Consider the following 23,216-nt stretch of genomic DNA (forward strand, 5'->3'; position numbering starts at 1 on the left):
TTCCAGCCCAAAATGTTGGGAATTGTGGGATTTAAGAGCAGGAGGAGGTGATCCAGCACCACCTTGTTCCCACTCCGTTGGTTTTTATCCCCAAAATTCCCCATTCCCAAAGCTGTGGTTTTGGGCCTTTCCCAAACCTTGGGATTTCCCCTAAAACCGCCCTAAAGGGGGATCACGGATTGGATCCTGACATTCCCAACTGCAGCAGATCCCCAAAATCTCTACTGGGCGAGGTCATCCCAACCATTCCCTGGAGTGGGGTCTGGGATGGTCCCAAATCCCACTGGAACTGGGAATATCCAAGGAGAATGCACGTTTGGGGTTAGGGATGAGGCATCTGTTTATTCTCCTTCCCAGGGAGGCTTTCCATGGATCCCAGCCCCGGAAAACCGCGGGATTGCCACGAATTTCAGAACGGTAGAGGACAGAGAGCAGGGGGGGATTTGATCCTTCATGAATTGGGGGAAAAAACATCCTGGGAGCAGATGCAGGGTCCAGATGGAACCGGGATAGGGAAGGGAGAAGCTGGGAATGGGAATTTTGTCCCAGGGGTAATTCCTGGTGGTTGAGAATTCCTTCAGCTGGCTGAGGATGCCCCCACGATCCTGTCCCAGTTTTTTGGGAGTTGTGCCATGTTGGAAAAGCTGCTGAGAACTGGCTCGTTTGCAGGAGTGAATCCCAAAATATTTTTGGGAATGTTTTCCTTGGCTCGGCTCCAGGCCGGGCTCAGAGGTGTCACCTCAGGACTGGTTCAGCACGGATTTCAGGATAAACCCTTGGAGAAAGTCCAGAGGATGGAAAGGGGGGTGGGAAGGGCCTGAAAATCCCACTGGGGGAGACGGGGATGGGATGGGATGGGGGGTGGGATTCCGGGGAATTCAGGGCCTGGGAATGCCCAGCTGGGCGCCGTTGGCCGCGGGATCGGCCAGCGCGGTTTTTCGGGAAGCGGTCAGCGAGGGGTTGTGCAGGAGCGTGTAGGCCACCCACCAGCGCGCCCGGATCCGCTGGATCCGTGCTTTTCCTGGAGCTGGATGCTTGGGATGCATCAGCTGGAGGCCTGGAAGGAGACAGGGAGCAGCAGGGAAAGGATTCAGGACCTGGAAAAGCTCAGGAGAGCAGGACAGGGATTGGGATGAGGTACAGAGGGATGGGTTCCTGCCTGGATATGGGAGACTGGGGGGAGGTTGAGAAAGATTTCCTGGCTGGGATGGAATTCCCAGAGAAGCTGTGGCTACCCCTGGATGAATGGAAGTGTCCAAGAAAAAGTTGGAGCGGCCTGGGACAGTGGGAGGGGTCCCTGGATGGGTTTAAGGTCCATCCCACCCCAAAGCATCCCAGGATTCCCAGATTCCAGGCCCAGCTCCATTTCCCTGGAGCCACCAAGATCCAACCACACCCCAAAGAGCCCCATCCAAACCCTGAAATGGGATGAGTCCTTGGGTGGATGGAGGATGGATGATGGATGGATGGATGATGGATGATAGATGGATGATAGATGATGGATGATGGATGATGGATGGATGGATGGATGGATGGATGGATGGATGATGGATGGATGGATGGATGGATGGATGGATGGATGATGGATGGATGATGGATGGATGGATGGATGATGGATGGATGGATGGATGGATGATGGATAATGGATGGATGGATGATGGATGATGGATGATGGATGGATGGATGATGGATGATGGATGATGGATAATGGATGGATGGATGATGGATGGATGATGGATGATGGATGGATGGATGGATGGATGGATGGATGGATGGATGGATGATGGATCGATGATGGATGGATGGATGATGAATGATGATTGGATGAATGGGTGGATGATGGATGGATGATGAAAGGATGGATGATGGATGATGGATGGATGGATGATGGATGAATGGAGGATTGGAGCCATCCCCACACCAACCAGCAATGACATCAAGGACTCCTCATCCTGTCCCTTTCCCTGGTCCCCCAGTGTCCCCAGGTCCCACCTTCCTCCAGGTGTGTGTCCCGGGGCGCTGCTGGTGGCTTGTTCCGGCCAGGCTGGAGCAGCAGGGAGCAGAAGGCTCTCAGCAGTGGGTGGCACTGGCTCACCTCCACCTTCAGGTAGTGGCAGTAGGTGTGGTACCCTGCAGGGACACCGCAGGCTCAACAGGGACAGCATTCCTCATTCCTGGAGCCCAGGGAGGGATCCTGCCCTGCTTCCCGGCTCCTGCAATCCCAGCAGGAAAAGCAGGGGCCAGCCTGAGCTCCCCTGAGCTCCCCTGAAGTCTCCTCACCTATATTCTTGGACATGAGCTAAAACCCCAAAGCTCATCCCACTTCTTTTGGGATAAAAAGTTGGACCCATCTGGCACCTCCTGCTCCGGGTGTTCCATGTCCAAGGGTTTGAAGCGATCCTCCACCCCAGCAGGAAAAACAGAGGAGGGCCTGAGGTCCCCTCCCCTTTATCCCAGGACACGAGGTAAGTGCTGGTGAAATCCCAAAGGCCATCCCACATTTTTTGGGATAAAAATACGGACCAAACAGGAAGCTGGGGAAGCCACCTGCTGCCATCGTCCCATTTCCAAACCACCCTCAATCCCAGCAGGAAAAACGGGGGAGGGCCTGAGGTCCCCTAAGGTCCCTGAGGTACCTTGAGGTCCTTTCTTCTAACCACCAGGACACGTGGTGACCACTGGTGAAGCTCAACGGTCACCACTCATTTTTTGGGAATAAAAAAAGCAGGAATCAGGAGAAACCACCTGCTACAGGTGTCCCAACCCCAATGCTTGAGGCCACCCTCCATCCCAGCAGCTCCAGGCCCCCATCCCAACTCTGCCGTGACGGCACAAGGACCCTGCCGGTGGCACGGGGATGTCTGGCTGCCCCACCTGGGTCGAAGGTCTCCACACCACGCTGCAGCAGGCTGATGTCCAGCCGGCACAGGTGGATGGCGTTGTAGAGGCCAGAGATGACCACACGCCACACTCCGGCCAGGACTCCCACCAGGACGTTGATGGGGAAGAGCAGGAAGGTGACAATGTACAGGGCGCGCCTGCAAGGACCACAAATCCATGGGATGGCCCTTCCTGGGAAAACTCCAGCTCATCCCAGCCTCTCAACCCCGTCCATGTCCGGCTGAGGTGGCCCTGTCCCACTGGGAGGAGCCACCACCCTCCCAGGCCACCAGAGAAGTGTCAGGAGCTCCTTTTGTCCTTGGACATTGAGGAATTGGCCAAAATGTGGGCTCAGGATATTGGGGTGGAGACCACTAGCTCCAGGAGAACCTCGCTGCCATGCCAGGGGACACTTGGGTCCCTCTGTCACCCAGCCTTGGGTGGTGACACTGTCGCAGTGAGGGCCAGTGGTGGTCGACCCCATCTGGCCAATCCCGAGAGATCTGGGCTCCCCCAAGCCTTGGTGGAGCAGGGCCACCCTCGCTGGTGTCACCTCACCAAAATCCAGGCCAGAACACCTGGAGGAACCTCCATGGGAGCCTGGGATTCCTGCCAAACCCAGCCTGGGGACAGTTGGGGACAGTCGGGGACGATTGCAGTGTCCTGTACCTGTTGGTGAGCTCCTTCTGCAGGGAATGCTGCTCCAGGAACTGAAACCGAGCCAGGAGATGCTGCACGAGCACGGCCACCACCAGGGTCAGCCAGAAGGGCCTGGAAGAGTGGGATGGACGCCAGGAATGTCCCAAAATACTGGGAATGTTCCAAAATATTGGGAATGTCCCAAGGCACTGCCCCAGGCAGGAACTTCCAGTGGTATTGGAAAAACCCCAAATGAAGCATCCCAAACCCATCCAGGACCATCCCTTGGGGTTTCCAGCTCTTCCTGAGGGATCTTATTCCAGAAGATCCCAAAGAGTGGGATGGACATCAGGAAAGTCCCAAAAAACCAGGAAAGTCCCAAGGCACTGCCCCAGGCAGGAACTTCCAGCTTTGTTGGAAAAATCCCAAATAGAGCATCCCAAACCTATCCTGGGCCATTCCAGCCCTTTCCAGCTCATCACATGTTCCAGATGATCCCAAAGAGCAGGATGGACACCAGGAGCATCCCAAAATACCAGAAACATCCCAAAATACCAGGAACGTCCCAAAATATCAGGAATGTCTCAAGACACCACTCTGGATAAGAACTTCCATCAGTGTTGGAAAAACCCGAAATGGAGCATTCCAAACCCATGAAGTACCATCCCTTGGGGTTTCCAGCTCACCACATGTTCTGGATGATCCCAAAGAGCATGATGGACACCCGTAATGTCCCAAAACACAGGGAACATCCCGGAACACCATCCCAGGCAGGAACCTCCAATGGTGTTGGAAAAACCCCAAATGGAGCATCCCAAACCCATCCAGGACCATCCCTTGGGGTTTCCAGCCCTTCCTGAGGGGGTCCTGTTCCTGATGGTCCCAAAGAGTGGGATGGACACCAGGAATGTCCCAAAACACTGGGAATGTCCCAAGGCACTGCCCCAGGCAGGAACTTCCAGCCATGTTGGAAAATCCCAAATGGAGCATCCCAAGCCCATCCAGGGTCCTTTTTTTGAGTTCCCAGCCCTTCCTGAGGGCTCACCACATGTTCCGGATGATCCCGAAGAGCGGGGAGCTGGTGCCAGCCTGGAGCGGGATCACCACCAGGAAGGTGAAGGCCACAGAGCAGAGGAAGAAAATGATCTGCTGGATCAGGAGACCTGGGAATGGGGACATGGAGTAGGAATCCAGCATGGGAAAATGGCTCTTCTCCCCCAAATCCCATAAAACCCAAACCCCAAAATCCCATAAGTCCTCAAAACAGCCCTGCATTCCTAAGCGATTCTCCCCACAATTCCTTGGGGTGGAATGAAGAATTTTTCTTTCTTTTTGGGGTCCCCCACCCCATTCCCAGGATGATCCAGGCTGGGATGGGGACAGGAAGATTTTCCCTCTTTTTGGGGTCCCCCACTCCATTCCCAGGATGATCCAGGCTGGGATGGGGATGAGGAGCCCCTGGAATTTGCCAAGGACCGGAGGATTCCACAGCTTTTCCCATCCAAATATTTGGGATGCAGCCAGACCCAGGGGTCATCCCATCCATTCCTCCTCTTTAAATCCCCAACCCAATTTTTCCAGTTTCCCAATCTTTTTTTTGTGAGTTTCCAAATTATATTTCCATTTTCTCCCAATTCCCAACCATCTGGTGTTCCCAAATTTTCCGTCAGATTTTGTTTGAGAAAAGGAGGAAAAAACCCTCCTGAAATGGGGTGAAAACGGGGAATTGCCTCTTAGTCCTTAGGAAAAGCGAGATCTCCCATTCCATGATCCCAAAATTCCGTTACCCAGGCATCATCTCACCCCTTCCTCCTCTTTGAATTTCCAACCCAGTATTTCCATTTTTTCCTGTTTTTTACAATTTTCCCAATTATTTTTCAGTTTTTTCCCAATTCCCAACCATCCCGTGTTCCCTAAATTGCTGCCAAATCCCGTTTGAGGAAAGAGGGATAAAAACTCTCCTGGAAATGGGGTGAAAATGAGGAATTGCTGCTTAATCCTTAGGAAAACCGGGATCTCCCATTCCATGATCCCAAAATTCCGTTATCCATACACCATCCCATCCCATTCTCAATCCAATTTTTCCAGTTTTTTACCATTTTCCTAATTATTTTTTCAGTTTTCCCCAATTCCCAAACATCTTGTGTTCCCAAAATTCCAAGCAGATCCTGTTTCAGGAAAGGGAGCTAAAAACCCTCCTGGGAACACGGCAAAAACAGAATTCCCACTTAATCCTTAGGAAAATTGAGATGTCCCATCCCATGATCCCAAAATTCCATACCCAGGCAGGCGAAGGCTGCCTGGAAGCTGGAGAAGGCGATCCAGCAGACGACGGCTTCCCGGGAAGGTCGCAGGATGTGGGCCTTGGAAAACACGTCCAGCACAGCGCCCTGGTACAGTGCCCGCAGGTTGGACCTGGGAAAATTCCAGCTTCGTCCCAGTCCGGGAATGGGGACGTCGGGAATGGGGATGGGAATGTTGGGAGTGGGGATGGGAACATCAGGAATGGGGGTGGGAACATCAGGAATGGGGGTGGGAATGTTGGAAATGGGACTGGGAATGCTGAGAAAGAGGCTTGGAATGTTGGGAATGGGGCTCGGAATGTTGGGAATGGGGATGGAAATACTGGGAATGGGGCTTGGAATGTTGGGAATGGGGCTGGAAATAGTGGGAATGGGACTGGAAATATTGGGAATAGGGCTGGGTATGTCAGGAATGGGGATGGGAATACCGGGAATGGAAATAGTGGGGGTTGGGCTGGATATGTCAGGAATGGGGATGGGTACATTGGGAATGGGGCCGGGAATACCGGGAATAGGGATGGGGAAAGCCGGAATGGGGATGGGAATACTGGGAATGGGGTTGGAATGTCGGGAAGGGGGATGGGAATAGCAAGAATGAGGATGGAAAGTTGTGAATGGGTATGGGGACATTGGGAATGGGGGTGGGAATGTTGGGAATGGGGATGGGAATGTCGGGAATGAGGCTGCGAATATTGGGAAGGAGGATGGGAAAGTTGGGAATGGGAATACCGGGAATGGGGACGGGAACATTGGGAATGGAGACAGGAATGTTGGGAATGGGCATAGGGACATCAGGAATGAGGACAGAGAAATCAGGAATGGGGCTGGGAATGTCGGGAATTCTGGGAATGGGCCTGGCCCCACCTGTGCATGCCGAGGCTCCGGAGCAGCATGGCGCAGGTGAGCAGGCAGCACAGCACCAGCGAGCAGATGTAACACACTGCGGAAAAACAGGAAACCATTCCTGGATTTGGGGAATTCCCAGGAATAACACCAAGAATGGGGTTTTAGCAGGAATTGGGCCTCGGCATTGGTACCCTGCCTCAGTTTCTGTCCTTTTGTTGGTCTCTCCTTCAGCTCCCAAGGGGGGACGGATGGGACAGAGGGAGGGAAAAGGGGAAGGGAAATCTGGGAAAATCCCTGGAGCTAGCTGGGATGTGGGCCTTGGGAAAAGGGGATCAGTGGGAAAGCAGGATGGAGGGAAAAAACTGGGATGAGAGAGGTTTGGGGATCCAGGAAAAGCCACAGAAATCTCCCGGAAGTTGGGGGGAGCCCAGGGAAAGAGGGGGTGGCCATGTTGATCCTTTACCCCTGGAATTCCCTGATCCCTGAAATTCCCTCATCCCTACTGATCCTTTATCCCAAAAATTTCCTCATCCTTGAAGTTCTCTCATCCCTGAAATTCCTTTATCCCTATTCCCTCATTCCCACTATCCTTCATCCCTGGAATTCCCTCATCCCTGGAATTCCCTGATCCCTGCTGATCCCTGATCCCTGGAATTTCCTGATCCCTGCTATTCCTTCATCTCTGGAATTCCCTCATCCCAGCTATCCCTTTATCCAAAAAATTTCCTCATCCTTGAAATTCTCTCATCCCTGCTATTCCTTTATCCCTAGAATTCCCTCATTGCTGCTATTCCCTGATTCTTTTTATTCCCTCATCCGTGAAATTCCCCCATCCCTGCTATTCCTTCATCCCTATTCCCTGATCCGTGCTATCCCCCATCCCTGTTATTCCGTCTTCCCTGCTCCTGCTTCATCCTTCATCCAAGGATTTCCACTCTCCAGGGATCCAGGGCCCATCTGTTTGCTTCCAGCAGATTTCCAAGCCTGCAGCATCTGCCGCCTTTTCCCTCCGGCTCTTCCCAATGGCTTTTCCCGGAGTCTCTTCCCGCCTTGGCACGCGCCAGCCTGGCACAGCCCCATCCCAGCCATCCGCTCCCGAAATCCCCCTGGAATCAGCCCCATCCCATCCTCCCAAAATCCCTCTGGGATCTGCCCCAATCCCATCCTCCCTAAAGTCCCCCTGGAATCCTCCCAGTCCTGTCCTTCAGGCCAGGAATCCTCCAAGAAATCCACTTGGATCTTCCCCATCCCATTCTTCCAAAAATCCCCCTGGAATCTGCTCCATCCCATCCTCTGGGTGAGGAATCTTCCTGAAATCCCCTGGAATCCTCCCAGTCCTGTTCTCTGGACCAGGAACCCTCCAGAATTCCCAAATCCCCCAGCGGGGATCCCACCTTCCAGTGACCACAGGTAGTGCCGGACGGTGCTGAGCTCCTTTTCCATGTCCCCCGGCACAGCCGGGTTGTCTGAGGGCACCAATCCGAACTGGACCAGCAGCACCACCATGTCCTTGGTCATTCCCGCCCGGACAATCTGGATCGTGGGGACAACGGCTACCAGGAGCAGCAGGGCCACCTGGGAGGACACGAGATTTTGGGATTTACAGCTGGGATTCTGTGGAATTGTGGGATTTATGGTTGGAACCCCACGGGATTGTGAGATTTATGGCACAGATCCCACAGGATTTCAGGATTTACGGCTGGGATCCTGCAGGATTTGTGGCTCAGATCCCCCGGGATTGCGGGATTTATGGCTGGGATCCCATAGGATTGAGGGATTGACGGCTGGAATCCCATGGGATTGCAGAATTTATGGCTGAGATCCCATGGGATTTTGGGAGTTATGGCTGAGATCCCACAGGACTGTGGGACTTAAGGCTGTGATCCCATGGGATTTACAGCACGGATCCCGGGGGATTGAGGAATTTATGGTTGGAATCCCATGGGATTATGGGATTTACCCCTCAGATCCCAGGGGATTGTGGGATTTATGGCTACAATCCCAGAAGATTGTGGGATTTATGGTTGGGATTACATAGGATTGTGGAATTTATGGCTGGGATCCCGTGAGATTTTAGGATTTATGGTTGGGAACCTGTGGGATTTTGGGATTTATGGCAGGGATCCCAAGGGATATATGCCTCAGGATTTTGGCATTTATGGCTTGGATTCCATGGGATTTCAGGACTAATGTTTGGGATCCTGCAGGATTTCAGGATTTACGGCACGGGTCTCTCAGGATTGTGGGATTTATGGCTGGGATCCTGTGGGATTGTAGCATTTATGGCTTGGATCCCGTGAGATTGCAGAATTTATGGAATTGATCCCATGGGATTTACGGCTGGGATTCCACATGATTTTGGGATTTACGGCTCAGATGAGCCTCAGGAGTGCGGAATTCCCAAAGGCATTTTAGTGGTGTGCTGGTGACCCCCAGGATGCTCCGGGAATGTCCCCAGAGTCACCTGGTAGACGGCGATGACGGCCACAGTGAGGGACACCACCAACTTCAGCGGGATCCGGAATCCTGGAGGGAAAAGCAGAAGAGAAGCCGGGATTTGGGGTTGTCCATGAAATTCCCACCATTCCCAGGACTCCTTTTCCATGGATTTGTAGGGTCTCCATGGGGTTCCCATCATTCTCCATTTCCATGGATTTATGGGGTCTCCATATGGTTCCCATCATTCCCCTTTTCCATGGATTTACAACCTGGAATCTTGGGAATGATCTATAAATCCCAACCCTGATCGTTCCCTGCTTCCACTGGGATTTTCCGGGTGCCCACCTTCCTCGGGAACGTAGACGTAGGAGCGCAGGTAGGAGCGGATCCGGGACCAGGGGCTCTCGTCAATCTTGGCCAAGCTGTGGGAAGTAGGAGAGGGTGACATTCCTGAATTTTGGGAATGGGATTTGCCAGGAATGGGAACTGTCATCCTTACCTCTCCTTCCGGCCCCGCTTGGACAGCACAGCCTTGAGGTACTTCTGGTAATAGGCCTTCCCAGGAATCTGGGAAAAATGGATGGATTTGGGGAAGTGGAACTTGCCTGGCCATTCCCTCATCCCGGTCATATCCCAACGGGAATTTCCCAGTCCAGGATGGGATATGGAATGTGCAATGTTAGTATGGAAAAGTGGGAATAATCCCTTCCCAAATATCCCTGGAATTCCTCCAGGGCCTGGAGGCGAATATGCAAAGAACCTGATCCCAATCCTGATCCCAATCCCAAATGCAATCCTAGGATAGTGACAGAGAATCCCCAGTGCCAGGGCCAGGAGGGGAATGCGTGGTGATCCCAATCCCGATCCTGCTCCCAGTCGTGATCCCAATCCCAAACCCAGTCCTGGTCCTGATCCCAAACCCAATCTCAATTCTGGTCCCTATCTCAACCCTGATCCTGATCATGATCTCAATCCCAGTCCTGTGGGGATTCCTGGTGCCAGTCCTGGGATATTGAAGGAGAGCCCCAGCGCTGGGACCGGGAGGGGAACGATCCTGATCCCAATCCAAATCAAGCTTTCAATCCCAATGCTGATCCCAATGCTGATCCCGATCCTGATCCCAATCACTTTCTCGATCCAAATCAGTTTCTCAATCCCAATCCTGATCTCAATCCTGATTCCCATCCTGGTCCCAGTGCCAACCCTGATCCCAATCCTGACCCTGATCCAAATCAATCTCTTAATCCCAATCCTGACCCAGATCCTTATCCTGATTCCCATTCTGGTCCTCATGTCAACCTTGATCCTGATCCAGATCCCAATCCTGATCCCAATTAGTCTCTCAGTCCTAGCCCTGATCCCGCTCACGCTCCCATTCCCTTTCTCATTCCCAATTCCTTTCCCCTTCCCCTTCCCCTTCCCCTTCCCCTTCCCCTTCCCCTTCCCCTTCCCCTTCCCCTTCCCCTTCCCCTTCCCCTTCCCCTTTCCAACCCCAATCCCGTTCCCATTCCCGCTCCCAATCCCGAATTCCCGGTGTCCGTACCTCCGGCTCCGAGCCGTCCCCATGGCGCAGGCTGTGCACGAGCAGCACCGGGTACCAGAGACTGAGCAGGGACAGGGACAGCAGGATGGGGACATCGGACAGCAGGGAGTACAGCCTGTGGATCTGGGATGGGGACAGGGGTCAGTGCCACCCTCCTGGGGACATGGGGGCACTACCACCACCCCTGGGGACACTACCATCACTCCGGGGACATGGGGACAGTGCCACTGCCCTGGGGACACAGTGTCAGTGCCTTCACTTCAGCCAGGGGACATTGCAGGGACACGTGGGAGCTGGCCAGGGAGCCACAGGCACCTGAGGGTTACCCCAGGGAGGTGACAAATGCTCAGGGCCACTCAAGGAGGTGACAAGAGAGCCACCACACCTCAGGGCAACTCAGGGAGGTGACAAGGGAGCCACAACGTCTTAGTGGCATTCTGGGAGGTGACAGCTGCTTGGGGCCACCCCAGGAAGCTTCAGTGACACCTCGGGGCCACCCACCTTGGTGGCCAGAGGACACTGGAGGCGGTGGCCCAGCTGGGCGGCGCAGTGAGCCCAGGCCAGCAGCGCGCCGGCCGCGTAGCCCAGGCGGTGCCGGGGGCTGGCGCAGGCCAGCAAGGGTGCGTAGAACACCGGGTAGTAGAGCAGTGCCAGGATCTTCCAGAACTCTGGGAAAGCGGGAAAAGGGTCAGGATCAGGCATGGCAGAGGGACCAGGACGGGAATCGGGATTGGGATTGGGATTAGGATTGGGAATGAGAGATTGACTGGGACCAGGATCAGGATCGGAATCGGGGTTGAGAGCCTGATTGGGATCAGGATCAGGATCCGGATTGGCATGCAGACCAGGATGGGAATCAGGATCGGGATTGGGATTGAGAAACTGATTAGGACCAGGATCGGGATTGGGATCGGGATTGAGAGCCTGATTGGGATCAGGGTCAGGACTGGGATCAGGGTTAGAATTGGGATCAGGGTTGGCATGGGGACCAGGATGGGAATCAGGATCAGGATCGGGATTGGGATTAGGATTGAGACACTGATTGGGATCAGGATCGGGATCGGGATTGAGAGCATGACTGTGATCAGGATCGGGATCAGGAATGGCATGGAGACCAGGATCAGGATCAGGATCAGGATCGGGATCAGGATGGGAATCAGGATCAGAATTTGGATTGGGATTGAGAGCCTGATCAGGACTGGGATCAGGAGTGCCATGCGTTCTCCTATCTTGGGTGCTGGAGATTCTCCATTGCTATCCCAGGACTGTGTTTGGGATTGGGATTGTGTTTGGGATTGGTGGTGGGTTTGGGACCGGGATTGGGTTTGGGGTTAGGTTTGGGATCGAGATTGTTTGGGATTGGTGGTGGGTTTGGGATCGGGATTATGTTTGGGATTGGTGGTGGGTTTGGCATCGGGATTGTGTTTGGGATCAGGATTGAGTCTGGGAATGGGTTTGTGTTTGGGATCAGAGTTGAGTCTGTGGTCAGGATTGTGTTTGGGATCGGGGTTGTGTTTGGGGTCGGGTCTGTGTTTAGGGTCGGGGCTGTGTTTGGGGTCGGGGCTGTGTTTGGGATCGGGTCTGTGTTTGGGGTCGGGTCTGTGTTTGGGATCAGTGTTGTGTTTGGGATCGGGACTGTGTTTGGGGTCGGGTCTGTGTTTAGGGTCGGGGCTGTGTTTGGGGTCGGGGCTGTGTTTGGGATCGGGTCTGTGTTTGGGGTCGGGTCTGTGTTTGGGGTCGGGGCTGTGTTTGGGATCAGGATTGCGTTTGGGATCAGGATTGTGTTTGGGATCAGGACTGTTTGGGGTTGGGGCTGTGTTTGGGATCGGCGATGTGTTTGGGGTCAGGGCTGCATTTGGGATCGGTATAGTTGGGATCAGTATAGGGTTTGGGGTTGGTGTAGGGTTTGGGGTCGGAAGAGCGCGCTGGGGCCGGTTCCTCACCGCGGGCTCCGGGGGTCGCCGGGGCCGCGAGGGGCAGCGGGTCCTTGTCCAGTACGAGCTGGCACAGAGCCGAGAACAGGATCCCGAACACGGCGGCGGCCAGGCCGCGGTGCCCGTCCTCTTCCAGGAAATTCCCGGGGCTGCGAGGATTCCCGGCAGGGATCAGTGGGGTCAGAAATTCCGAGATGTTTCCAGGGAGGGATCAACAGGGTTCGGGAATTCCAAGATGTTTCCAGGGAGGGATCATTGGGGTGTGGAAATTCTGAGCCTTTCCCAAGGAGGGATCAGCAGAATTTTGGGAATTCGAAGCTCATTCCAGGGAGGGATCAGTGGGTTTTGGGAATTCCGAGATGTTTCCAACTAGGGATCAGCAGGATTTTGGGAATGTTGAGCTCTTTCCAGGGAGGGATCAGTGGGATTTTGGGAATTTTGAGATGTTTCCAACTAGAGATCAGCAGGATTTTGGGAATTCTGAGCCTTTTCCAGGGAAGGAACAGCAGGATTTTGGGAATTCCATTACCTGAGCAATCCCGGGACGCCATTCCAGCAGTCCCGGTAAAGCCGGCGGCGCTTCACCAGGAAGGACAAGGCCAGGATCACGGCCAGCTGGGAAAGGGATGGGAAATCCATGGAAAAGGGTCCTGGGAATGGTGGGAACCCCATGGACACCCCATAAATCCATGGAAAAAGGGAATGATTCGAACCCCAGGGAGACCCCATAAATGCATGGAAAAAGGTTCCTGGGAGTGATGGGAACACCATGGAGACCCCATAAATCCATGGAAAAAGGTTCCTGGGAATGATTCAGGAGGAATTTTCGAGTTCTTATCCCCTAGACAACTAAATTCCCGAACTCAGGGAATTCTGGGATTGTTTAGGCAGGAAAATTCATCCAAGATGGAGCCCGGCCCGAAATCCAATCTGTGGGGAACGGAATGTGGGAAATTTATTTTGTTTTTCCCTGGAATTTTGGGGTGGGAATGGGGATTTTGGGGTGGATACTCACGGAAATGGGGGCCATGATGGTGTGGTACATCCGGGGGGAAATTGTGGGGTGGCATTCCGGGATCGAGTCGGGAAAAAGGCTGGAAAAATGGGAAAAATCTCAGGTTTTGCTGGGGTTTTAACCCTGAAAGGACCGGGAAAAATCCCAGATTTTGGTGGGGTTTTAACCCTAAAAGGGCCAAGGAAAATGATGGAAAAATGGGGAAAATCCCAGATTTGGGATTAACCCTAAAAGGGCTGGAAAAAACCCTGAGTCCCATAAAACCCCAGTGGGAATCCCTGAATCCCGTAATTTTTAGGGAAAACCCCTGAATCCCATAAATCCCCATGGAAAACCCCTAAATCCCATGATTTATAGGGAAAACCCCATCCAAGCCCTTCCCAAACACCACAGTTCCAATGGGATGAGAGCAGGGAAAGATGCCAGAGGAAAATTGGGATTTTCCAGGCATCCCAAAAATTCCTGCTGTCCCCAAATGGTGCTGGGATCGGGATTTTCCCTATGGGAATCCTCTCATCCTTGTGAAAGGGAATTTAACCAGGACACAAAATCCTAGGATTTTCAAAGGGGACAAAAACCCTGGAATAAATCTGGGAATGACGAGGCTGGCCCCAAAAATTCCAGGGCCAAAAATCCAGGAATAAATCTGGGAATGATGAGAAGAAATCTGGGAATGATGGGGCCAGCCCCAAAAATTCCAGGGCCAAAAATCCAGGAATAAATCTGGGAATGATGAGAAGAAATCTGGGAATGATGGGGCCAGCCCCAAAAATTCCAGGGCCAAAAATCCAGGAATAAATCAGGGAATGATGGGGAAAAATCTGGGAAGGAAGCGGTAAGTCCCAAAAATCCCAGGATTTTTAAAATCTGGGAATAAAACAAGGAATGATGTGGCCAGCCCCAAGAATTCCAGCCTCAAAAGATCTGGAAATAAATCTAGTAATGATGAGACTGATTCCAAAAATTCCAGGGTGAAAAATCCAGGAATAAATCTGGGAATGACTGGGCCAACCCCAAAAATTCCAGGCCCAAAAAAATCCAGGAATAAATCAGAGAAGGATGGGGACAGCCCCCAAAATTCCAGGATTTTTAAGAGGGCCAAAAATCTGGGAATAAATCATGGAATGACCAAAAATTCCAGGATTTTTAAAATCTGGGAATAAATCTGGGAATGATGGGGCCAGCCCCAAAAATTCCAGGGCCCAAAAAAATCTGGGAATAAATCAGAGAATGACCAAGAATTCCAGGATTTTCAGAGGGGTCAGAATTCCAGGGTTTGCTCCATGGGAAGGGGACACTTTGGGGACACTTTTGGGGACACTCACTCATCCTGGGGCGTGGATTCTGTGGATTCGTAGATGTACCAGTCAGATCCCAGATCCTCATCCAGGAAAATTCCCGGCTCCAGGGGGGAATCCCGAATTGCAGCGGAGCCGTTGGAGGCCATGGGCACCCCCTCCCCCTCTGGGCTGGAAAAGTGGGAAAAACGCTGGGAAAAGTGAAGGAAACACCAGGAAAAGTGAAGGAAACACCAGGAAAAGTGAAGGGAACACCAGGAAAATTATAGGAAATACCGGGAAAAGTGGGGAAAATGCCGGGAAAAGTGGGAAAAACACCCAGAAAAGAGGGGGAAACACCGGAAAAAGTGGGAAAAATGCCAGGAAAAGTGAGGAAAATGCCAGGAAAAGTGGGGAAATGCTGGGAAAAGTGGGGAAATGCTGGGAAAAGTGGAAAAAACACCGAGAAAAGTGAAGAAAACAGCAGGAAAAGTGAGGAAAATGCTGGGAAATGCGGAAAAACACCGAGAAAAGCGGGAAAAACACTGGGAAAAATGGGGGAAATACCGGGAAAAGTGGGGAAAATGCCAGGAAAGATGGGAAAATGCTGGGAAAAGTGGGGAAAACACCAGGAAAAGTGGGGAAAACACCGAGAAAAGTGGAGAAAACACCGGGAAAAGTGGGGGAAATACTGGGAAAAGTGGCAAAAATGCCGGGAAATGTGGGAAAAACCACAGGAAAAGTGAGGAAAATGCTGTGAAAAGTGGGATGGAGGTTGGAAAAGTGGGGAAAACTCTGGGAAAAGTGGGATGAGGGTTGGAAAAGTGGGGAAAACTCTGAGAAAACTGGGATGGGGGCTGGAAAAGTGAGAAAAACTCCGAGAAAAGCGGGAAAAGTACTGGGAAAAGCAGGAGAGAAGCTGGGTAAAGTGCGGAAAACCCCAGGAAAAGAGGGGGAAAGACAGGTAAAAGCACCAGGAAAAGAGGAATGGGGCTGGAAAAACGGGGGAAACGCCAGGAAAAGTGGGAGAAAGGCTGGGAAAAATGGAAAAGCACAGGGAAAAGCGGGCTGGAGGTGCCTCTGCCGGCAGGTTTGATCCCAAAATCCCGGCAGAATTCCAAGTTTTCTGAGGAGCCGGGGGAGGGACGATCCCGAGGGATGATCCCGGAGCCGCTCGCAGCCTTTGTTTGGGTTTTCCGAGGAATTTTTAGGGCTGGAAAAGCGGCGCAAAGGTCGCAAAGGCCGGGGAGGGGCGGGAGCGGCGCCGGGCAGGGAATTCCGGCACGAACCCGGAATGTCCCCAAATGTCACCTGCGGGGATTGGGGACACCCGGGACCTTGGGGACATCCCGGGATTTGGGGACATCCTGAGATCTGGGGATATCCTGGGATTTGGGGACACTCCAGGATTTGGGGACACGGCTCGGGGATGTCCCCAATGTCCCCAGAGATGATGGGGATAGTCAGGGGTGGAATTCCCTCGGGACCGGGATTGGGGTGGGATTGGGGTTGGGATTGATCCAAGGGATCCCCGCAGCTGCCACACATCAGTGGCACTGTCACCACTTGTCACCACAGCCACCAGATCCCATCCCACATCTGACCCCAGACCCCATCCCAGTTTGGGATCTCAGCAATCCCAGATCCCAAATCCCAGCAATCCCAAATCCCAGTCTGGGATCCCACAAATCCCAAACCCCATCCCAAATCCCAGTGATCCCAAATCCCAGCCATCCCAATCCCAGTTTGGGATCCCAGCAATCCCAGATCCCATCCCAAAACCCATCCCAGGTTTAGGATGTGGGAACGATGTTCGGGATTTGGGAACAGAGTTTGGGAACTGGGAATGGGGTTTGGGATTTGGGAATGGGGTTTGGGAACTGGGAATGGGGTTTGGGATTTGGGAATGGGGTTTGGGAACTGGGAATGGGGTTTGGGATTTGGGAATGGGGTTTGGGAACTGGGAATGGGGTTGGGATTTGGGAATGGGGTTTGGGATTTGGGAATGGGGTTTGGGATTTGGGAATGGGGTTTGGGATTTGGGAATGGGGTTTGGGAGTTCCCGATTTCCTGGCACAGGGAATGGTTCATTCCCGATTTTCTGGCCTCTGGAGCACCACAGGCTAACGAGAATTGTCCCTGCACATGGAATCAGATCCCGGAGCTCCTTCCTGAAAATCCTAAAAAAAATCCCAAAAATTCCCCCCCAAAAAACCCGGTGGGCGCGGCAAAATCCCAGCGGGATCCGCGTTCCCGGCCGGGCCCATCCCAGCTCCTGGATTTTCTTTGGAATCCGATCCCTCTGCTCCTCTCTGTGACCTCTCCGGGCTCCATGGAAACTCCTGCCCATCCCTCATTGCTCATTCCCCATCTGCCGGGAATCCTGGATCCCAGGAAAAATCCGGGAGTGGGATCCAGGAAGGAATTCCCAGATCCAGGAAAAAATCCGGGAGGGAATTCCCAGATCCAGGAAAAAATCTGCAAGTGGGATCCAGGAGGGAATTCCCAGCTCCAGGAAGGGATCCAGGAGGGAATTCCCAATTCTGAGAATAAATCCAGGAATGGGATCTGGAAGGGAATTCCCAGTTTCTGGAATAAATCTGGGAATGGGATCCAGGAGGGAATTCCCAGCTCCTGGGATAAATCCGGGAATGGGATCAAGAATTTCCAATTCCTGAAATAAATCTGGGAATGGGATCTGGGAGGGAATTTGCAATTCCAGGAATAAAACTGGAAATGGGATCCAGGAAGGAATTCCCAGATCCAGGAAAAAATCTGGGAATGGGATCCAGGAGGGAATTCCAAGCTCCAGGAATAAAACTGGGAATGGGAAAAGGGATCCAGAAGGGAATTCCCAATTCCTGGAATAAATCTGGGAATGGGAACCAGAATTCCCAGCTCCAGGAATAAATCCAAGAATGGGATCCAGGAGGAAATTCCCAGCTTCTGGAATAAAACTGGGAATGGGATCAAGAATTCCCAATTCCTGGAATAAAACTGGGAAGGGGATCCAGGAGGGAACTCCCAGTTCTGGAAATAAATCTGGGAAGGGGAACCAGGAGGGAGTTCCCAGACCCCAATCCCATTTTTCCGTAGAAGCAATCAAGATTTCATTCCAAGATTTTCCAGGGAATGCTGGGACCGGTGGCTTGGGATCATCTGAATTTCCTCTAATTCCTATTCCTGATCCTGGCAAATCCTACAGAAGGATTTCAGAACTGATCCCGCTCCAGCACCACCCCAAAAGACCCCAAATTCCCAGATCCAACCCCAAAATTATCCTAAAAAAATAGTTTGGGAGCGCTTGGGATTATCCGGAATTCTTTTAATTCCGTTCCCATTCCTGATCCCTGCAAATCCCAACAATGGGTTTGGGATTTGAGAAAGGGGTTTAAAAACTGGGAATGGGGTTTGGGAGCTGGGAATGGGGTTTGGGAACTGGGGATGGTATTTGGGAACTGGGAATGGGGTTTGGGATTTGAGAAAGGGGTTTAAAAACTGGGAATGGGGTTTGGGATTTGGGAAAGGAGTTTGGGATTTGGGAATGGGGTTTGGGAGTTGAGAATGGGGTTTGGGATTTGGGAATGAGGTTTTGGAGCTGGGAATGAGGTTTGGGATTTGGGAAAGGAGTTTGAGAGCTGGGAATGGGGTTTGGGATTTGTGAATCCTGGTCCAGCCCTGCCCAAACTCAGCCATCCAGCCCCAAAACGATCCCAAAAGAGCTGTGGGAATACCGGGATGAACTGAGATGGGCTCATCCCAAGGCATTGAGGAGTTCATGGGACCCTTTTTCCCAGCCCCATTCCTGATCCCAGCTCCGAATCCCTGCGGCTCCCCCATTCCCACAACCCCCAAACCTGATGCTGGGATTCTGCGTCCCCCAGGTAAGCAAAAGCCGGAGATGAAATCCCTACTGGGGGCCGGAATTTGGGATTTTTGGGATTTCCCTGATTCTGGGATTCCGGAGCCCCCAGGGGAAGGGGACGCGGGGATTTTTGGGAATTCCCGCGCCCACCGGGCAGGATTTGATCCCGAATTCCCACCCCGGAGCTCCGAGCAGAGAGAAACAAAACACCACAAAAGGGGGAGGGAAAAGAAGGAAAAATCCCAAATCCAAGTTACCTTTTCCTTCCTTCCTTCTTCCCTCCCTTCCGGCCGCGCCTCGAATTCCCTCTGGAATTCCCTCTGGAATTCGGGGGGCGAGCTCAGGAAGCTCCGGAAAGTCCTCCGGGAACTTTGGGAACTTCGGGAAAACTTTGGGAACTTTATCCCTGCCATGGCTCGGGGCCACCCGCGGGGCTTTAGGGATTTCAGCTCCTCTGGGGGGAGGAGGCGGCTCCGAGCTTTTCCCGGGATTTGGGAGCTGCTGGCATGGACTGGGAGCGGCGGGAATGGGATGGGAGCTTTTGGGATGGAGAGCAGTGGGAGCTGAGCCTGATCCTTCCCCCAAAACCCACAAATTTATTGGGATTTATTGGGAATTTAGTGAAAATATTGCTTGGGATGGAAGGGGAAGTGCAAGGGATCGGGATGCACGAAACTGAGCCTGATCCTTTCCCCAAATCCTGAAAATCCCGAGGTTTCCCTGGGATTTTTTGGGAATTTGGGGGCAAATCCCCCTGGAATGGAGGGGGAAGTGCAGGGGGAGATGAGACCGATCCTTTACCAAAATCCTACAAATGTATTGGGATTTTTCGGGAATTTGGGAGAAAACCCCCTGGGATGGAAAGGGAAGTGCAGAGGGAGCTGAGCCTGATCCTTCCCTCAAATCCCACGAATTTATTGGGATTTATTTGGGTTTATTGGGAATTTGGGGGAAAATCTCCATGGGATGGAAGGGGAGGTGCAGGGATCGGGATGCACAAAACTGAGCCTGATCCTTTCCCCAATTCATGAGGTTTTATTGGGATTTTTTGGGAATTTGGGGCCAAACCTCCCTGGAACGGAGGGGGAAATGCAAGGGTTGGGATGATCCCACAGGGATTGGGATGGGAACATCCCTAATTCCTGCTGGGATCAAACCTAGGGGGAGCTGAGCCCAGTCCTTTCCCCAAATCCCGAGGGATTTTATTGGGATTTTTTAGGAATTTGGGGCCAAATCCCCCTGGGATGAAAGGAGGCAGCACAGGGGGAGCTGAACCTGATTCTTTCCCCAAATCCCGAGGTTTTATTGGGATTTTTTTGGGGAATTTGGGGCCAAACCCAAATGGAAGGGGGAACACAGGGGTTGGGGTGATCCCACACACAGGGATTGGGATGATCCCACAGGGGCTGGGACATTCCCATAGGGATTGGGGTCCACAAAACAGCACCCAATCCTTCCCCAAATCCCCAAATCTTTATTGGGGTTTCTTGGGGACACCAAAACCTGGGATCATTCCCCAGAGGATGTGGGAAGGGGTTGGAAAAGATTTTGGGATGTGAAGATTTCAGGAGCAGCTCCAGCCTCGTCCTCCGTCCCGCTGGATGCACAAATCCAGGAGTTCAGAGGCAAAACCTCGGCAATGCGGACAAATCCCCACGTGACCCCAAATCCCGGCAAAATTCATCCGGATGGAAAATTCCACCTCGTTTTCAGCCCAAACCTCGTGACCGGAGGGATTGTTGGGATTTTGTGTCGGTTTTCCCATTTTTCCTGCGGTTGTTTTTAAAGGGAAAACGCTACTGGATGATCCCGTTGGAATTCCGAGTCCTGGGGGGGGCGTTTCTTAATCCTAAATACAAAATATTCCCGGTGAAATCCATCCTGATTCCTGCCGGGATCATTCCCAGGGTGCCAAACCTTTCCAGGTGCTCTGACATCCTGGAAAAGTTGGAATTCCAGGAGTTTGGGTGGTTTTTTCCTGGAAAAGGGTTCTAGGATTTGAGGGTGGTAAAGCAGGAATGAGAGAGGTAGGAAGAATGGAAAAACATCCCAGATTATCCAGGGACACTTTCAGGGATGGGGAATTCCAGGGAATTCCCTTGGGAGCTTCCAGGGATGGGGAATTCCTCTTTTCCCTCCCCCCAGTTTATCCCTGGTGCTGGATCCAGGGAATTCTGGCATCATCTACTTCATCCTGATCCTGATTTCCATGGAATTCTCATCCCAATTTCCATGGACTCCTCATCCCCATTCCCACCTCATCCTGATTTCCATGAATCCTCATCCCCATTTCCACGCAATCCTCATTCCAATTTCTGTGGGATCTTCATCCTGATTTCCATGGGATCATCCCAATTCCCACCTCACCCTAGTTGTGATTTCTGTGGGATCCTCATCCCAATTTCTGTGGCGTACTCATCCCAAATTCCACCTCATCCCAATTTCTGTCTCATCCCAATTCCCACCTCATCTCAAATTCCATGGAATTCTCGTCCCAAATTCCACCTTGTCCCAATTCCCACCTCATCCCAATTCCCGTGGAATCCTCATCCCAAAGGACTGGGATGTCCAATGATGCTTCCAAGGGGGTGTGGGATTTATTTGGGAATTGCATCCAAGGGATTTTGGAACTGGAGTTCCAGGGCTGGGATTTTGGGGTTGGAATTCTAGAGCAGAGATTTTGGGGTTGGGATTTTGGGGCAGGAATTTTGGGACAGGGATTTTGGGGCTGGAATCTTAGAGTTGGAATTTGGGACAGGGATTTTGGGCCTGGAAGTTTGGGGCTGGAATTTAGGGGTCAGGAATTTTGGAGCTGGGATTTTGGGGTTGGAATTCTGGGGCTGGGATTTCAGGATTGGGTTTTCGGAGAAGGATTTTAGGATCAGGATTTTGAGGCTGGAATTTTGGGGCTGGGATTTTGGCTCCATGCCTTGCAGATGCCTGGGAACCACCCTCAAAAATCCCAAAAATTCCCCACCCCAGGGTCTCCAGCGCTGTTTGATCCCAACCCGAGGATAATCCTGTTGTTTCAGGCCTGGAATGTGGGATTTTTATGGAATGTGGATCTGTCTGAGACAGGAGCCACCTGCGGGCCTGGCTCATGTTTCATCCCCAAAAAAATGTGGGAACGGGCCCTGGAGGAGGTTCTGGAATTCCCAAGAAGCTCTAGAACCCACTGAAGGTTCCAGAATTGCTGGGAATGGGATGGGACTGATGGGATAGGATGGATCAGGGATGGGCCCTGAATTCCCAGGATTTGGAGGATCCAGAATTTGGGAATCTCTCCCTGAATTCCCAGGATTTCACTGATCCAAAATTTGGAAATCTCTCTCTGAATTCCTGGGATTTGTCTGGCCTAGAATTTGGGATCCTCTCCCTGGATTCCCAGGATTTGGCTGAACCGGAATTTGGGAATTTCTCCCTGAATTCCTGGGATTTGGAGGATCCAGAATTTAGCAATCTCTCCCTGAATTCCAGATGTGGCCGATCCAGAATTTCCAGAGTCTTTTCCTGAATTCCCAGGATTTGGTTGATCCAGAATTGGGACTCTCTCCCTGAATTCCTGGGATTTGTCTGGCCTAGAATTTGGGATCCTCTCCCTGGATTCCCAGGATTTCACTGATCCAGAATTTGGGAATCTTTCCCTGAACTCCCAGGATTTGGCTGCTCAGAAATTTAGGAATCCCTGCCCAAATCCAGGCAGGGCTTGGGCTATCCACAATTTGGGAATTCTCAGTTCCAGCCTGGAGGAATTTTGGTGGCTCTGAGCTCCCAGAGCTGTGATATCCCGGGAATTCTACATTCCAGGTGCCACATCCATCAGCCCCGTGTTCCCAGCGGGAATTCCTCCCTGGCTGATGGATGGGAAAGGTCTCAGCACCAGGATAACGATTTTCCCCCTCATTTATCCGGAACCTTTGGATAATGAATTCCCAGGCACGGAGCGGCTGCTCTCACTGATCCATAATTATCGCATGGATCACTGGTCAGTCCCAGCAACAGGGAGTGGGAAAAAAAGTGGGGGGAAAAGGGGGGATAGAAAGGGAAAAAAGAGGGGGAAAGAGGGAAAATTGAGAGAAAAAGGTGGGGAAAAAGAAGGGATAAAGAGGGAAAATGAAGGGGAAAGGTGGGAAAAGGTGGGGGGAAGGAAGGAAAAAAGAGGGGGGGAAGAGGGGAAGGGGAGAGGGAAATTGAGGGGGAAAAAGAGGGAAAAGGATTAAAAAGAGGGGAAAATAAAATTAAGGGGAAAAAGAGGGGAAAAAGGTGAGGAAGAGATGGGGAAAACAAGGGAAAAGGAGGAGGAAGAGAGGGGGAAAAAGGGGGGGAAAAAGAAAGGAGGGGGAAAGTGGAGGGGAAAGAAGGAAAAGATGGGGAAAAGGAGGAGAAAAGAGGGGGGAAAGAGGGAAAAACAGAGAAATAAGAGGGGGGGAAAGATGGGGAAGAGGAAGGAAAAAAAGAGGGAAAATGGAGGGGAA

General features: G+C 52.3%; 1 protein-coding gene across 1 annotated transcript; it reads right to left on the reverse strand.

Annotated features, from left to right (window-relative positions):
* Positions 1-137: 137 nt before the first annotated feature.
* Positions 138-19,013, reverse strand: STRA6 (signaling receptor and transporter of retinol STRA6). Its single transcript, XM_033070857.1, has 18 exons — positions 18,999-19,013; positions 14,925-15,068; positions 13,600-13,678; positions 13,114-13,199; positions 12,594-12,733; positions 11,152-11,318; positions 10,651-10,773; positions 9,607-9,674; positions 9,453-9,529; positions 9,133-9,194; positions 8,063-8,243; positions 6,687-6,762; positions 5,801-5,934; positions 4,565-4,682; positions 3,550-3,651; positions 2,875-3,038; positions 1,993-2,130; positions 138-1,057 (listed from the first exon to the last, which is right to left on the reverse strand). The coding sequence occupies exons 2-18, from the start codon at positions 15,044-15,046 to the stop codon at positions 879-881; spliced, it is 2,016 nt and encodes a 671-aa protein (XP_032926748.1). The 5' UTR covers positions 15,047-15,068; positions 18,999-19,013; the 3' UTR covers positions 138-878.
* Positions 19,014-23,216: the final 4,203 nt, after the last annotated feature.

Source organism: Catharus ustulatus, chromosome 12, assembly GCF_009819885.2.
Source record: "Catharus ustulatus isolate bCatUst1 chromosome 12, bCatUst1.pri.v2, whole genome shotgun sequence".
NCBI lineage: Eukaryota > Metazoa > Chordata > Aves > Passeriformes > Turdidae > Catharus > Catharus ustulatus.

Coding starts and splice junctions, on each gene's coding strand:
- STRA6 (XM_033070857.1), bottom strand. CDS start 15,046: ATGGCCTCCAACGGCTCCGCTGCAATTCGGGATTCCCCCCTGGAGCCG. Junction 8,244..9,132: donor CCGTCATCGCCGTCTACCAG/GTGACTCTGGGG, acceptor GTGTCCTCCCAG/GTGGCCCTGCTGCTCCTGGT. Junction 5,935..6,686: donor CGGAGCCTCGGCATGCACAG/GTGGGGCCAGGC, acceptor GAATTTTCCCAG/GTCCAACCTGCGGGCACTGT.